The sequence below is a fragment of the Hypanus sabinus genome, chromosome 1 (genome assembly GCF_030144855.1).
Source record: "Hypanus sabinus isolate sHypSab1 chromosome 1, sHypSab1.hap1, whole genome shotgun sequence".
Taxonomy (NCBI): Eukaryota; Metazoa; Chordata; class Chondrichthyes; order Myliobatiformes; family Dasyatidae; genus Hypanus; species Hypanus sabinus.
The window spans coordinates 111,047,012-111,064,783 of NC_082706.1; the positions used below are offsets into that span (position 1 = coordinate 111,047,012).

Consider the following 17,772-nt stretch of genomic DNA (forward strand, 5'->3'; position numbering starts at 1 on the left):
GACAGAGTGATAAGTCTTAGGAATTTTCTACTTGGAAGGACTATGGAATTCCAGTGACCGAGTTCACTTAAAGTACAGGTCAATAGATTTCTGGATATCAAGGGAATGCATAAAACTGGTGTTGATATCGAAAAGAGCCCTAATTTTGTCTTATGTAGTAATGTTTTTATATCCATAAACATTGTTAGAATGTGTAAGGTGATCAAATAAATGGGGGGGGGGGAGCTAAGGTTTTACCTCAAGGAAGTACACTCATAACTCAGGCTGGACTTCCACTCGTAGTCTGTGGGAAATGGATTGATTCAGAGTTCAATGGGAAGAGTAAGTAGATTTCCTGTTTCTGTGTACAACAATCTTTATATTCTTTCCCCAAACAAGGAAATCCTCACAAAATCCACCTTTTATAACCTACATGTCTGCAGACCTCTCTCTAAGTTGTAATTTCAGCTTCTGTCTGATCATTTTTGCTGTACACCTTAGGAAGAGATGGTACTGAACTGTGGAGTACTGTAAGTTGTGCAGTTGGGAGCAGAGTGGTTATATGGGAATATAGACAATGTAAGCGAGTGGACAGAACTATGGCAGGTGGTGTTTAATGTAGAACCTGTGATGTCATCCATTTTGAAACTGAGAAAGCCAAACTGAAATATTTTCTTAATGATGAGAAACCAGCTGCCATCGAGGAGTAAAATATCTTTGGTGTCTATCTGAACACAAGTCGCTCAGTACTCAGATCACAGTTTCAAATATGCTCATGGAATGTTGACCTGCATCTCAAAGGACTGGAGTGCAACTGTGAGGAAGTTACATCTCTGAGTAATCTTTAATTCCAACAACCCTGTCTCCATAGATCATGGGCATCTCTGCATGACCTTCAGTAGACCAATCTGGGCCTTTGGAACAGAGGTCAGGAAGTCAGAAACACATTAATAATGTTTTACTTCCCTTTACCTTCCTCCCCACTCTCCAGTTTCTGCGAGGGTTACTCCTTTCATGATTCCTTTATCTATTTGTCCCTCCGCTTTAATCTCCCTCCTGGCGTGTGTCCCTGCAAGCAGCAGAAATGTGACCCCTGCCCATTCACCTCCATTCAGAGACCCCAGTAATCCCTCCCGGTGAGGCCTGCTGGGGTCATCTACTCTATCCTGATGTGTCATCTCTATGTTGGTGAGACTCGATATAAGTTGGGGTGCTGCTTTGTTGAGCACCTCAGCTCAATTCACAAAAAGTAGAAGTTCCCAGTGGCCAACCATTTTAATTCCTATTCCTGTTTCATGGCCTCCTCTTCTGCCATGATGAGACCACTCTCAGGCTGGAGGAGCAACTCCTCGTATTCCTTCAGGCTAGCTTCCAACTTGATTTCTCCTCCCAGTATTTTCTTTTCTATCCCCCTTCCTTCTTCTATTCCCCACTGGCCTCTTGTCTCTTCTCCTCATCTGTCTACCATCTCCCATTGATGCCCCTCCTCCTTCCATTTCTCACATGGTCCACTCTTCTCTTGTATCAAATTCCTTCTTCTCCTGCTCTTTGCCTTTTCCACCTATCACCTCCCAGCTTCTGACTTCATCCCCCTCCCCTCCCCACCCACCTTGCTTCCCCTATCACCTTCTAGCTTGTCCTCCTTCCCTTCCCCCTCACATTTTTATTCTGGCATCTTCCCCCTACCATTCTAGTCACGGAGAAGGGACTTGGTCCAAAACATAGACAGTTTATTAATTTCCATAGATAGTGTCTGACCTGCTGTGTTCTTCCAGTGTTTTGTGTGTGTTGCTCTAGATTTTGAGCATCTGCGGATCTCTTGTGTTTACATTAGTAATATTAGCATTTTAGGAGCAATGCTTGTAAAAAAAAATTGAACTTTGATAATAAGGGCTTTTTCTTTTGCAGATGAGGAGAGATTGTTGAATCTGAGGACACCAAAGAGAAATAACCAGCCACTGTTGGAACAAGAGGTCATCCCTGTCAGAGAAAGGTCAGCCATCTATCTGTCTAAATCTGAAGCAGACCCCTGAGTGAAGTATTCAGCATTCCATTCATTTTCTTTCTCAGTCATAGCCATGGAGGTCAAGGGAACACAGTGAGCAGCTCTGGCTTGTATTCTTAAAAGGGAACCTGTTTTATTAAACATTGCTTAGAGGATTCTTAGACTTACTAACAGGAAGTTTGTGATGGTTCTTTAAAATAAAATGGGGAAATTAAGTATTTGGGATTTCTGTTTGGTAAAGAGGAGAGTTAAGAAACTGCACTAAAGATTTCAAAAAGAGCTGAGAAAATTAACCAGGTAGATTCAAGGCTGCAGTTGGGAAGCAATAAGGATCTTCCTTATTTATTTACATATCTAGATATGTGATTCATGTTAAATACACCCATTCAAGTTGTGAAATTGAAATTGGTCTAAAAATATGAATGTGAAAGCTGGGTTGGACCACAGTAGGCATAAGGTAGAATAAGAATGGAGTGTGGGGCGAAGGATGGGGGTTATTCACCTTCATTGGTGCTGTTCAATGAGATCATGGCTGGCCTGTACCTTAACCCACTTGACTCCATATTTCTTAATATCTTTATATACCAAAAGTCAAAATTTAAATTATTGATCAGCTAGAATCCACTTCTTAACATGAAAGAGATTTTTACATACTGTATCTGTCTCTCATTATGTTTAAAAAAAGCCTTTTAACCTCCCTTGAATCAGCTGACTCATCATTTCTCAGAATCTGGGATCAGCATTTATTGCCTGTCCCTTAATGCCTTTGAAAAGGTGGTGCTAGACCACCTTACGGAACTCTTCGAGTCCTGCTGATGAAGTTATTCGTGTTATTGTCGTGTTATTGGGTGGGGCATTTAAGGATCTCAACCCAGTATTGATGAATGAATGGCGATTTATTTTCAAATCAAGGTGACGTGTGATTTGGAGGGGAACGTGTAGATAGCAATGCTCCCCTTCTTCATAATTTGGAAGGTTCTGCCAGAGTCGCTAGGTGGGTAATTGGGGTTCATTTATTTTGTAGATGGTACATAGTACATTCACTATGTGCCACGGGTGGATGGGGCATCAGTCCAGTTGCTTTGTCCTGGATGGTGCTGAGCTTCATGAGAATTAATGTAGTTGTACTCATCTAAATAAGTGGAAAACACTCCTGTCTTGCACCTTGTCGATGATTCAAATAGTTAGGTGTGTCAGGAGCTGAGTTAATCTCCACAGGAATACCAGCCTTTTATCTTGTCGTCATATTTATCTTGGAATTCTATATGAGTTTCTGGTTAGTAACCACCCTCTAGGATATTGAAAGGGGGAGTGCAGTGAAGGTGATGCAGCTGAATGTCAAAAGTCCCTTGTTGGAGATCATTATTGCCTACATTTTTGTGGTGCAAATGGTATTTGTCACTTAACAGCTTATGCCTGAATGTTGTCTGGGTTTTGCTGCATACAGACATGGTGTGCTTCGTTTTCTAAAGAAATTTGATTTATACTCATTGAAGTTCAGAAGAATGAGAGGTGCTTTTATTAAAAAATACAATGTCCTTCAAGGACATGACGGGGTATATATTGAATTCAATTCAATATTGGTTCCAATAATTTAGAGTTTTGAAAGAAGGGACACAATATACAGCTTAAGTTTGCCCGGAGGATTGTGAATCTCTGGCATTTTCAGCTCCAGAGGATTCTGAAGTCCAAGTGTTTGGAAATACTGAAAGTAGGAAAAAAATAGCAAATGGAGGGCAATGTGGATCTGGCTCAGAAGAGGAGATGAGGCCCAGGACAGACCAGTCATGATCATACTGAGGCAGCTTTAAAGAGCTGAATGGCCTCCTCTTGCTCATTTTTTTTTCATCCTCAGAGAGTCATCAACACACAAATGGGCCCTTCAGCACAACTGGCCCATACTGACCCTAAGCCCAATTGTAATTTCAAACGACACCTTCTGCTAGATCACTGGAAATAGTTCGCCAATTTATCAAAATTCCAACACACAATAACCCCAATTTCAGGGAAGACACGTCTAATTTATATTTTTTGTATCAAACCGCAACATTTTAGTGATCTGTGTCCCTCCTTCTGAGGATCTCCGGAGTTCTTAGCACATTGACATTTTTTTTAAAAAGCGATTGGAACCAAAATCCAAGATGAACAGCTGCAATAAAACACGCTGTAGTTTTGCCTTCTCAACTTATATATCATTTTTTTTGTAATTCATTCGATACTCCTGAAAAAGGTACCCCAGAAATAATTATATGTAGCTCATAATAATTAATTGACTACAAAGTGTTTTAAGAAGACACTAAATAATTGCAAGTTTCACTCCATTGTGCTACTCGTGAGGGTGAACTGGTTACGTTGCACACTATATCAGGCACAATGGTTAAGTTTGCATCAGGCAAGAGCACCTCATACTTTAACAGGGCTGGATTTTGGATTTTAGAAGCATGCTAATCAAACTACACGTTAGTTAAATATCTCCCACAAGGACAACTTGTGCCCCTTTAAGGAACTGATTCAATGGTATTTGTTAAACACAGTATATACATTCCTGCCATGCTATTTTTATCTGTTTTTGTTTTTTATCTGAAGTGGTTTATTAATCTTCCACTTGATTCTGGTCAATGTTTGCTCAACTAGTGGCAGTTCTTTGGAAGCTCAGCATAGAATGAAACAGATAGATTTAGTTTCTACGGTTCTGGGCAGTTTCTGATCAACACTAAAATGACTTCTGAACTGGATCAAACATGAGGAAATCTGCGGGTGCTGGAAATTCGAACAATGTCCTGACGAAGGGTCTTGGCCCGAAACGGCAACAGCGCTTCTCCTCATAGATGCTGCCTGGCCTGCTGTGTTCTACCAGCATTTTGTGTGTGTTGTTCTGAACTGGATGGTGGGTGCATATCCTTACTTAATACACTCCTGCCACCTACTGGAAGGTGTGGGGCACTGCAGAATTAGAGCAGCACACTCTTCTTTGTGATATTAAAATTGATCCTTGATCATGTCACACCACTATCACTCATCAAACTCTAAGGGCTGACTTGCTGTTTTCAAAACATTGAAAGTAGTATGATTGACATTGACTATATGAGTTTCCTAAAGGTGTTGATAAAGTACCACACCATATTGTTAGCAAAATTAAAAGTAATGGATTCAATTGGACTGAAGCATAAAATTAGAAAAGAGACAAAAAGCAGAATAGATTGATTGATAAAGACTTTTATTCAGAATAAGGAACAAAATAGTGTCTTTCGTGAGTAGAAAGAACCATTACTGCTGGCACATAGGCAGAGACTGGGGACTGCAGTACAGGGATGGGGTCAGCAAAACTCCAGGAAGCAGAGGAGTATTTACAAGATTCAGTGGAACTGGACTATATTCTGGGATTCATCTTTGAATCTGAGGGAATATGCCAGGGCTGTCACTGACTTCTCCCAGACCTTGACATGTGCCTTTGAGAACACGTTGAGTCTTCCGAAACCAGAAGCCCTGGAAGAACCAGGAGATTCACAGTGTGCCATATCCATGGCATTCGAGACGGACAATCCTGAATCCTACAAGAAGTCCAGATATGGCCGTTGTGAGTGCAAAAAGACCACTCGGAGTGAAGCCAGAAAGAGAATCGCATGCACAACAGCAGGATCATGATCAGCTAAGTGAGTGGCCAAGGAATGGTAAATGCAGTTCAACTCAGTATCAGGTATTGCACTTTGGACTTTCACAGGGCCTAGGAGCATTGCAGATCAGAGGGAGCTCAGAGTACAAGTACAAGGTACACTGAAAGTGGATTCGCAGGTAAACAGGTGGAGAAGCAGACTTTTGTCATGCTGGCCTCTATAAGTCAGGGCATTAAGAATAATATTTGGGAGGTCATGATAGTGTTGTAGAAGACATTGACAAGGCTACACTTGGAGTATTCTGTTCCGTTTGGGTCACCCTGTTATAGGAAAGATGTATTAAAACTGGTAAGAGTACAGACAGATTTACAAGGATGCTGCCAGGATTTCGTTATAGGGAGAGTTTGGTTGGGCTAGAATTAGACTGGGAGGTGAGCTCCTAGAGCTGTATGAAATCATGAGTGGCATAAATAGGGTAAAGGTACTCAGTCTTTTCCCCTAGTGTTGGGAAATCAAAAAATAGGGAATATATGTTTAAGGTAACAGGTAAGTGATTTAAGAAAACTTGAGGGCAATATTTTTTTAAACAAAGGACACTATCTATTAGGAATCAGCTGCCAGAGGAAGTGGTTGAAGTAGGTACAATAACAAATTTTAGTAGACAGTTGGACAGAAACATGGATTGGAAAGGTTTACAAGGTTTTTGTCCATATGCTGTCAAATGGGACTAGCTTGGATGGAGCATCTGGTTGATGGGGACCAGGTGGGACAAAATGCCTGTTTCCATCCTGTACAACTCTATCACTCTTATAAAAAGAAAGATACTGCAACAACCATACTGCAGACAAGGAGCTGGATGATATGCTGAAGGTGCTTGTTCATGGAAAGCTATGCTGTAAACAGATGCAAATATTTCATCATGTGCAGACTGGGATAAACATTCAATGAACAAGAAACACTTTTCAAAGCTGGTCATATTTCTTGTATGTTACTCTGCATGTATGTTCTCGTATGTTCTTTCTAGATTAGAAATCAACATTGCACATGGACTTAGTCCTAAAACCTTCTGCTGATGACAATAGTTTCTCTCCATTTCCCTCACCATAACTTTGTTCTCTTTTGAGATTTGTTAGAGAGATAACAACAACCTAATTCTGAAGCTGAAATTCCTTCATCTTTGGAATTATTCCAGTAAATCTCTTTTGCACTGTCACAAAAACCTTCCTGAATTTCTGGTAAGTAAAACCAAATACAGTGAAAACACAAAAAGCTGGAAGTGTGCAGCAGGTCTGGCAGTGTCTGTAGAGAGAGAAGCAGTTAACATTTCAAGTTCACCACGTTTTGTTAGAAATAAATGTAGTACATTGCTTTTGATCTAACCACTATTTAATCAAGATGAGAATGTTTGCTCCACTGTTTATGCCTGTATAGGCTTTCTGTCTTTTCAGCAGATTTGCAGAACCTATTCTTGTCTAAATTATGAAATGCTTTTGATTTATTTTAGAACATTACTTCTTGATAATACTTGACAAGCAGTAAAAAGGCCTCAGCAGATAGAGGTAAGAAAAGGCTGTGTTTGATGCTGCTGAAATTGATTGTTTTTGACTGTCCGAGTGCTCAACACTTTATTTCTTTATTTCTTACCTAAATTTGGCTTCCACTAGGTCCCACTTGTTGTTCTGCTCTAAGCCAACCAGTTGTCACACCACTATTAATATTATATCAAAAAAGCACATTGCACAATCATTTCCTATCAGTGACCGTTCTTCCTTCTTCCACCCCCCACCCCCAACACTTGCAGAATTCTTCCAAATTTCCATTCTCTACTGGGAGGTAGGTGCCGGGGGGGTGGGGGTGGGGGGGATCAAATGCAGCAGACTTTACCCACAGCTTCAGGATAGAGGCCCAGTATGGTCCACCTCATCAATTTGCTTTCTTCTGTTTTCATGTTTAACACTTTCTATAAATATTGAAAGTGCAAGGGTACTTATTTTTGGATGAATCTTTTGGTCTTGATTGTTGAATATCCTTAAGAGGAAGGCAGACTTAACAATTTACATTTATGTTGCTATTAATCCTTAACAATGTTAGCTAATACATCTGCAGACTGTAGTTCCAGCCCTTGGTGATTTTGTGTAAATCTGAGAGGATACTGTTTTACCACTATTTTTATTACTTATAAGCTATCACTGATTCACTTCAACCTCCATCAAAAAAAATAGTATCCAATCTTAATCTTTGGATATTGGTTAATGCAGTTAAGCCCATTTCAGTAAACCAGCTCTATGTCTTGCTGCCATTCAGCATAAAGAAAAATACCAACGAACTAGAGTTAAAGACTCTTTTTCTTAATATTGCATTAGCAATGAACAACATTCACCAATTCCTCACCCTAGTCAAGATCACTTATTTGATGCACTGCAATTGACACTATTGCCCATCCTTTTGCTGTTCAAATTGACAAATCATATTAAAATCACATGCTAACTAAGATTGCAAGAGATGATGTGTTCTTTAATGTGAAAATTTGTGTATTTTGATTTGGAAGTATGCTTGTTTATGTGTGAAATTTGCAGTGAATGACTTAGCAATATTTTAAAAGAATAGGAGATTATTGTGATCAAAAGGCTATTGACACAAGCTTTCTAACTGTGTTCTAATATTGTGTTGCAAAAGCCATTGGGGAGATGGAATATTCCACTGACTGGCAAATAACCCAAGCTCACTGGTCATCAACCCTTGAAATATGCTTTTTTGGCATGTGATTTTATTGGGAGGAAGGTTGGCTAAAAAAAATGCTGAGATCATTTGTAGTAATTGGCTGATCTATAACAGTGCTCTGTATTTCAATTATCTCATCCCTCAGTTTCTGTGATCTCCTCCAACTCTCTCTGGCTGTAAGATATCTTTGCTCTAATTCTTGCTCTTCCTCATTTATTTTTAAATTACTTATTCCACCACTGGGAACCAAGGCCCGAATCTCTAAAATTCTTGCCCTAAATTCTCTGCCCCACTCTTGTTTTCTATCCTTGTCTTGAAATATTCTTCTTTGGTCAAGTTTATCATCTCCAACAACATTTCCTGATGTGTCATGTTGATACTTTATCTGGTATTGTTTTGTTAAAACCAGAATATAATGAAAATTCTTGTTGATCAACTTGTGTTTAATGCTGGGTGTCTCATTACAGATCAGTTCCAGAATATTCCAGAAATATTTGCCATTGTTCTCTTAAGCTTTCCAATACATTTACTTAATTCTGAAGATCAGATACATAAATACATTGCAAAGATAACCATGCCCACAGTCACTGCCATTTTTATATAAATTTAAGCAGCCTTGACTGGAATATGTCACATTCACCCTTTCTGTGTGTCTTGTTCATTGAGGGAAAGTCTAGGGGCAGCACAGCTTTTAAAGCCGCAGCCTCAAACCTCAGCATTCTGTTTCAATCCCGATCTCAGCCAGGATTTGTGGTGTTTGCACATCACCCCCGTGACAGTGTGGGTTTTCTCCAACTGCACCTGGCTTTCTTCCACATCCCAATGTTATGTGACTTGCAAGGTAATTTGTCCCTGGAGTGTAGGTGAGTGGTGGATTCTGGAGGAGCTGATGAGGATGAGGGTAGAGCAGAACAAGATGAGTTGGTGGTTAAGCTGGGTTCGGTGGGTTGAAGCACCTGCTTTTGTGTTGTCTGACTTTTTTTAATAACATGCTGTGCTGCTTTCTGTAATGTGAGGATGTTCTCCTGAGTTTTGATAAAGCTGAGGACTGTGTGCTGTGTATTGATGCTCCTCTCTCACCAACTCACTTTGTGTGTTTTCTGCCAACACAACTGGTGAAGGTTCAATAATTCTTCTTCTGAAAATCCATTTTAAGTTGTTCATAACTAACCATTTGAATTACATTTTGATTACCACTAAACCACATTGCATGAAGCAAGCACCCTTGCTGATGAATCCTCACCTGTAACCTTATTTTACTAAAGATGGCTCAGAACTTGGACAGGATCCAATCATCGGAAGTGAGCAAGACCACGGAGGATGAATTTTTACCACCACCACCTCCTGATCTGCTTGAAGCTTCCACCAAGCCAAATGTAACAATGAAAGAGCAGACTCCAAAAATCCCACCCCCTCAACGTCAGACCTTTGTCAAGTTCCATCAGCAACGGCAAATTAATGAACTGAAGAGGCTATATAAGCACATGCACCCGGAGCTAAGGAAAAATTTGCAGGAGGTGGTCACTGAGGATTGGGCAGAAGTGCTGGATGCTGAACGCGTGGCTGCAGCCTTAACAGCTGGTGTCCATGGCAACAGTGATGCTGCACTTCAAAGCGAGGTCCAGTCCATGCGCTGGATATTTGATAACTGGCCACTGGACACAATTGGAGATCACCAAGCTACCAAGAAGATGAAGGAAGAGGAAGCCATCCTCAGTGGAGATGTGAGGAGCACATCATGGAAGTTTGAAAACCAAACAATAGATGCCATCAGTTCCCAACACTCTGAATTTTCTGTGAATTCTGGTGTTGCCAAAGAGCAAACAAAGGGTGATGTCCGCACTGCTTTGTGGCTGTTTGAAACTCAGCCAATGGATTCCCTGAATAAAATCTACTCCAAAGACAATGATCTACAAGAAGCAGTTCTGAAGGAACCATTACAAAAAGGAGATGTCAGAGGTACCAAGCTATTATTTGAAACTCATCCATTGTGTGACTTGGGACGGAGCAACTCAATGGAAGAAAGCAGCTTATTACAACTGCGTTCAGAAGTACAAGAGGTGAAAGGGGATGTGAACAGAACCGTGAAGCTTTTTGAGACAGAGCCACTGTGTGCCATTCGTGATACTGCTGGCAATATCCACCAGATCAAATCTATCTGCAGAGAAGAAATCCAACAGAGTGGTAATGTGCAAAGCACTCGGTGGCTATTTGAAACACAGCCCCTCAGTAGCATTAACAGAGATTTCTCAAAGATGAAAATTATTCGAGGCATCTCCCTGGAAGGGACACAACAGGGAGGAAGTGTTGGCAAAACGCGATGGCTCTTTGAAACACAGGCCTTGGACACCATCAAAGAGCAGACTGAGGAGTCGGACAGTAAAGCCAGCGTTAGGGTGATAGAAGGTGGAGATGTAAATCAGAAATGCTGGCTTTTTGAAACTCAACCTCTTGACTCATTAAAAGAAAGTCCACCCGAAGAGCTTGCTAAGGAACCAATAATTGGAGGAAATGTGAACTCCACTCTTTGGTTGTTTGAGACTCAGCCAATGGAAGTCCTGAAAGACAGCTTTGAAGTTGGACAATTGAAAAGAGTTATGACAGAAGAAGAAAAGGGAGATGTGAAGCATAAGACTCACGTGTTTGAAAGCTGCTCTATAGACAGCATCAACAAGGAGCAACATGACACTTCTAAAAGCAGCGACACATTGGAGATACAGAAGGGAGATGTCAAAGCTTACAAGTGTCTTTTTGAAACGCTTCCCCTCGATTGCATTAAAAATTCAGATGAAATCTCAATTGGGGATCATGTAGAAGTCTTGGCTGGAAATGTAAATGAGAACAGAGCTCTCTTTGAAACTGTCCCCCTTTATGCTATCATGGATGGCGCAGGCCACTGTCATCAAGTCAAGACAGTAAGCCGAGAGCAAGTCATTAGTGGAGATGTCAAACACTATAAGTGGATGTTTGAAACCCGCCGCCTGGATCAGTTTGATGAAGGTACACAAAATGTGGAATTGGTTAAAGGCATCACCAAAGAGGAGATCCGATCCAACAACATGGAGACAACAAGGTGGCTATTTGAAACACAGCCACTTGATGTAATCCACGCGAATGTCAACAAAACAGAAAATCAGACCTCTGAAAAAGAAGATTTAGTGAAAGGTGATGTGAGGACATGTAGGTGGCTGTTTGAAACACAGCCAATGGATGCTTTGTATGAAAAAGCTGAAGTTAAGCAAGATTGTGAAACGCAACCGAAAGGTGATGTCAAATCATGCACTTGGCTCTTTGAAACACAAGCACTGGACAGCATCAATGAGAATGAAGAGCAACACCTAAAAATCCACACCATGCAGATAGATGATGTTAAAGGGGTTGATGTGAAGACTAAAAGATATCTGTTTGAAACAGAACAATGTGGAAATCTTGTTGGGGAATTTAATGCAGCTCAGAACATGAGGTACACAAGCGAGGTGGACGTCCAGTCTGGGAAGGTGTCAAGAGTGAAAGAAATTTATCAGAGCACTTCACTCAGTGAAATAGGCGACACGGAAGAGAAGAGAAATAGCTTCACATCCTCAGAAATGGATGGCACACAGCCAGAATCAGGCTGTGTACACAAGTTCACTTGGCTCTTTGAAAACTGCCCAATTAGCTCCATTAAAGAAACGCCTGAAGATGCAATACCCAAGAGTACAATCACTGACGTAAAGGGGGGCGATGTTGGTGGCAAAAGGTTTGTTTTTGAGACGTATTCACTGGACCAAATAAAAGAGGACACTGATATGAAGGAGTTGCATTCAACAGAGGAAGAAACTGTTGCCAAGGGTGATGTGAAGTCATGCACCATGCTGTTTGAAACACAACCCCTCTATGCACTTCGGGATAAGGAAGGCCAGTATCACGAAGTTACTACAGCAAAGAAAGAGGAGATCATGAAGGGTGATGTAAGAGGAACCAGGTGGCTCTTTGAGACAAAACCATTGGATACCATCAGGCCAGTGGATGAGGTATTTGTGATCAGAGCAGTCACACAGGAAGATGTGCACAAAGGAGATGTGACAGCGGCCCGCTGGAAATTTGAGACACAGCCTTTGGATTCCATCAGAGACGAGGCACAGCCGAGGATAAAGGTAGTGGATGAGGTCCAGGGAGGAGACGTCCAAGCAAACAAGCAGCTCTTCGAAGGGCAGCGAGCAAGCCAGAGATATGTGAGGATGGTTAGTGTCCGTGATGTTCAGAGTGGAGATGTCAGGACGTCAACTTGGCTGTTTGAAAACATGCCCATTGACTGCTTGAAGGGAGAAACTGAAGAAACCACAAGTACAACGACAGTCCAACGAGAAGATATACAGAAGGGGGATGTGAAGAGATGTACTTGGCTGTTTGAGTCCCAACCATTGGACAGCCTAAAAGATTCAGACTTTTCAATTGACAAAGAAACCAAGGAGGAAGTGGCTTGTGCAGACGTGAAGACCACAACATGGTTGTTTGAAACAACGCCTTTAGACACATTCATTCTTTCACAATGTAGCACAGAAAGTACCAAGATGACAGAACAAAATATCCATACAAGCTTGGAAACCCTCATCAATGCTGGAGCCATCAAGTCAAGGGGACTTATTATTGAATCAAGTGAGACAGGCATTCTAAAAATGGCCAAATATCAACTGATGAGTCAGAATGATCCACATATTCTCAAAGAAGAGGTTATAGGTGGAAACATGCAGAGAATTCTGATGCAGCTACTTCAAAGGAAGGAATCCCTTCATTCTGAAGGTATCATGCTGAAGGAAGATGAAAACGGAAGGATTTCTCAAAGTAAGATTCAGCTTTTTGGCCAGTCAGAAGTTAATATTAATGAAAAGATTGTTAAAGAAGAAAGCACTCGTACAATTTCGAGCTTTTTAATGGAAGACAGTAAAATGAAACAAGGAATTTTGATTCAAGAAACTGACAAGGGAATTGCTCAGATTACTATCTATTCTCTCGTTAACTGGCCCCAAATTGTGGAGGTTGAAAATGGGACAATCAAAGGAGACGTCAAGTCTACAATTAATAGTCTTCTTGCTTCAACTCAGCAGCAGACAACATCAACAGTAAAACGTGAGAAAAATGAAAGAGGAAATGTACAGCTTTACACAACATGCATTGAATCTGGGACACTGGACTATCTCAAAGACTCGCAGGAGGATTCTGACAATCCTGATGTTTCCTCTCAGGAAAAGGAGATTGTACGTGGTGATGTTGAAGGTGCCATAAGAAACCTGACAGAGAGTAGATGCCAAATTGAAAAGACAGTTGCTGATATTGTGCCAGGAGATGTTCAAGGAACCAAAAAATACTTTTTAACAGAAGCACCGCGAGGGCAAGCTGTTACTCAGAAAGATGGTGCATTGGGTGCTGATATCAGTTATGCTCATCAGACCTTTGGGCAGGCTGCAAATGCAGGATTGAAAGATGAAATTGCACCTGGTGATGTTAAAACCAAGATGCAGTCACTGGAGAATGTAAAACACCAAACAAAAATCCCGGCTATGGAAGATGCTCCTTGTGGTAATGTGAAGGACCTGCTGCAGGAGTCAATATGTGATAAGAAAAAAGCAAGAATAAGCAAGTGTACAGAACCCAGGTTTTGCTCACGAAGTGAAGCCTCCATTACAGTTTCTAAGGTGGACGCAGTAAATGCCACAGGTCGGGACCTTCAGACAGCAATGGAGAACCTCAGAGAAGTTACTGCCGAAGCACATAGCATACAGCAGAAATCTAGGGTGCAAGAACATTTCCAGAGGAAATCACAAAGTACAACAGAAACTCTGCAACATTGTCACCAAGGCAATCAATTCAGGAATACACTGGAGAAAGAGACAAAAAAGCACACTGAGATCTCCACACAACAGCAAAGCAGTGCAGTATCAAGACATCAAGCAAGTACCCAAGTGACTGTCAAGCAGTACCAACAACCAAAGAGCCAACAGGATAGTCTTCAGGTCAGTGCCTCTGTGGGAACGGAAGGACTTGTGTCGTTTGTGGCTTGCTCAAGTGAAAGTCAGAAATGTGAACACTTAACTGACATAGTTCAGAGCAGCAGAGGTGAAGTAAGAGCTGCCTCAGAACAAGTGCTGTCTCATGGTCAACACTTGTTCAATACCTTAGAGAAGGAAGATCGGGCAGTGGCAGATCAGGAAATAATTGTCAAGGGAGACATAAAGTCAACTATAGAAGCTTTAAAGGATTCAGTGACAGAGCAAAAATCTGTTGAGAAAGATGAGGTGGTCAGAGGTAATTTGCAGGCAGCTCTTCAATCCCTAGGAAAAGCTAATATGAACGTATCCAAAGGCGATTTTAAAGCCGCCATGATATATAGAACAGCGGGCCAGTCACGTTCACGTGACCAAAAGAAGAGTGGTGTTAGAACTGTTTGTAATCAGATTTCACTACCACAGTCTGATGCTGAGTTTCCTTCTGCAGTTCCAGTGACACAGTCCACTGTACCGTCGAACAAAGCTTGTGGCCATCTTCCTTTAAACCAGACAAGTCTACCTGCAGTGAGAAATTCAGCTTCGTCGCAATCTCCTCCACTACTTCCACTCAAGGTGAAGGAGCAAAACATTGCAGATCAACCATCTATTGCACCAAAGCCACCTTCAGTCCCACCAAGACACATGCCAGTGCAGGGTAGGAAACCTGCTCTGCCTCCTAAGCCAGAACATTTGCAAGCAATCCATGCTGTTCCAAGTCAAACCCCTCCAGCAAGGAACTATGCATCAGCCATGTCCAAGTCCAACCCATTACCTCCAGTTGTGTGCAGATCACCTCCAGTAAAACCTACAAGGGCATCACTTCCACCAGTAACTACCACTCCATCAAAGTGTCAAGAAATGGAGCCAGAAAGGCAACATGAACAGCTTCATTTGGAAGAAAAATCCACCACAATGGCTTCTTACACCAAGGTAATGAAAACTCCTTTGCAGTTGGCAGAGGAGAAATACAGGAAAGAAAAGGAAGAACAGAGCAAGTTAAATGCAATGGTAATTCACCCAGTATCAAATATACCAGCGCAAGAAATGCAGCAGAGAGTAAGAAACTCCACTGGAAGTCTTGACTGCACCAACGTCTCCATGACAAGAGAGCCAGAAGTGATACCTAACCCACAGAGTGCTGCAGCGGAAGTCCAGCGGTTCACGCAGTCCTGTTCAAAAGAAAGCACAGCAAGCACTGAAATGTTTCAGGGAATGGAATCTGCTGCCCGAACACTTGGTACCCAAAACAAGCCAAATTTTACTCAAATTGGCCTGCCGCACAGCCCAGAAAAGAATCTGACAATGACTGAGGATAGATCTAATTTATCAAAGAAAGGTAAAACTGTGTCACCAAAAACCTCAGCCAGGATCATTGCCCCACAGTGTCACCAACAAGCACAACTGAGTGCAAAGTCACATCACCAACAGCCAGTCAAAGCTTCATTTGAACTATCAGAGAGTCAGACTGTCCAATGTCAGGGGTGCTCCAACCAGCATAGGTTTAGTAACCAAGCACTAGCTGCAAATGACCAACAGGTGTTGTTGAACCAACAGCAGCACAGCCCAAGGCCAGATGCAGTTGTCATGCGCGAGGACCAACAACAATGTGAAGAGACAGAGGATGACCGCAGAAAAAGGTTATCTGTTCACAAGGAGGAGATAATGAGAGGAAATGTGAAGGCAGCAATGGAGATCTTTGAAAACCTAAAGAAACGAGAAGAATTGCAGAAAATATTGACTAGAGTTAAAGAATTTGAAGAGGAGACTTTTAAAGTTGATGTGAAAGGTCTGAAGAGTTTATTTGAGAATGTGCCTGAGTGGGTGGTGCCTAAGAATAATGGGGTAAAGCAACTTAAAGCAATTGGCAGCCAAAAGGATGAGATGCAGAATCAGCCTAGGATAGTCAAAGATGAAGCAGAAAGTTTGTCTTCAGTGGAACTTGTGTTTGAAGATCTTGAAAGGGCAAGTGCAGAGATAACGTATCTGAAAGAGCAGACATTGGCAAAGTTACTACATATTGAGGAATCTATTAAGAAAGCCCTGTACTCAGTCTCCAACCTGAAATCAGAGTCTGACATTGCAGGGCTCTCTGGTTTATTTGGAGAGTCACTGGGAGCTGCCACAAACTCCACTGCTCCTGGTAATATCAAGAAAATCAGTTTGGCCTCCAGCAAATCAAGCTCAGAGAAGACCATGCAATTGAAAGAATATCATGCACACAAAGAACAGTTAGAAAAGTCACTGGATCAAGCCAGGCCATCGTTGGATAGTCCACTTGTTTCCGCTCGCGTGGGCTCTCCATCATCTCCTTCCTACATTTCCATTGAATCAGCAGTTAGAAAACCTGCAGGTCCTTTGAAAACAAAAACATCTGCCTCAGAACTTGAGATCGAGTCCTTTACACCCTCGCCTCAAAATCAAGCTGTCTCACCCTGTTCTGCAAAAGTGACGACCGTTGATGATTGCAATGGTTTCTTTCTTTGCAATGGATACAAAAGTGCCAGCAAACAAACCGAGTTACCAAAACATCATTCAGTGCCAAGAAAGGAATTTGTACAAAAAGGTGCCAGCAATGAGTTCATTCAAACAAGCAGAAAGGAAAGCAATATTGTTAAAGGCAGTGACAATGTGACCAACTCACCTACAGGTTGCATCTCTTTGAGTGGATTTAAAACCAACGTTGTTGATAGAACTCAGAGCCCAGTGCCTCAGAGAAGCAAAAGTGTTGTGGAATTCAAGACAGGCCCTGATGAAGGTGAAATAGTTGGTACAAAGACCATCATGGAAAAATATGAAGAAATCGATCGTTTTGGGAACAAAATTATCACGTCAAAAACCTCAACCACTGTCACAAAGCAGTCTGAGTCAACAACGTCATCGACATATGAAGTAGTTCAAGCACTACCTAGGTATGATGTTGTTGCTTCGCCCCTTCTTAATAGACATCTGCAGAGTTAGACAAGGGCTGCTGAAGATTCACGACCTAACATCGAGGAAAATGTAGGCTTGTTTCTTTCTATTGAGAATCCCAGTTCAGCAAAGAGATTGAAGTGATGCTGCAATCCTTTAACATACAACTACAACCAATCTAAGAAACAGATGGGGAGAATAAAATGCATGTTGAAACTGATAAATGAACAAAAATAAGCATATAGATTGCAAGGTCAGCTTCTATGAAGACAGGATAACATGCTCATCTTTGGGCTGCCAAAGCAGAATCATTGCTAACAAAGGATTCATACTAAATGTTAACTTTTTGCAATTGTCAAACTGAAACAAAAACAGTATCAACATTCTAGAAAGGTATAGAAAAATGCATCATCTGACTGATTAATGTTTGAGAACCAGAGAACTGAGATTTATTGAAAATTTTCCCGGTCTTCAGAGACTAGATTTGATATTGTATTGAAGTTAAAATCTGTGGCAT

The 17,772-nt window shown here is 41.5% G+C and overlaps 1 protein-coding gene and 1 long non-coding RNA gene across 2 annotated transcripts; both read left to right on the top strand.

The window, feature by feature from the left end:
- Positions 1–1,887: 1,887 nt before the first annotated feature.
- Positions 1,888–9,605, top strand: LOC132378362 (uncharacterized). The gene is made up of 3 exons (XR_009507009.1): positions 1,888–1,972; positions 7,103–7,157; positions 9,585–9,605. It is a non-coding gene; the product is annotated as an uncharacterized LOC132378362 (long non-coding RNA).
- Positions 9,606–9,611: 6 nt separating this feature from the next.
- LOC132403816 (xin actin-binding repeat-containing protein 1-like) lies at positions 9,612–17,553 on the top strand (the record flags this gene model as incomplete). Its single annotated transcript, XM_059987567.1, has 2 exons — positions 9,612–14,415; positions 14,503–17,553. Coding segments are annotated over 2 exons (7,605 nt in total), but the record flags the coding sequence as incomplete, so codon positions are not given.
- Between the last annotated feature and the right edge of the window lie 219 nt (positions 17,554–17,772).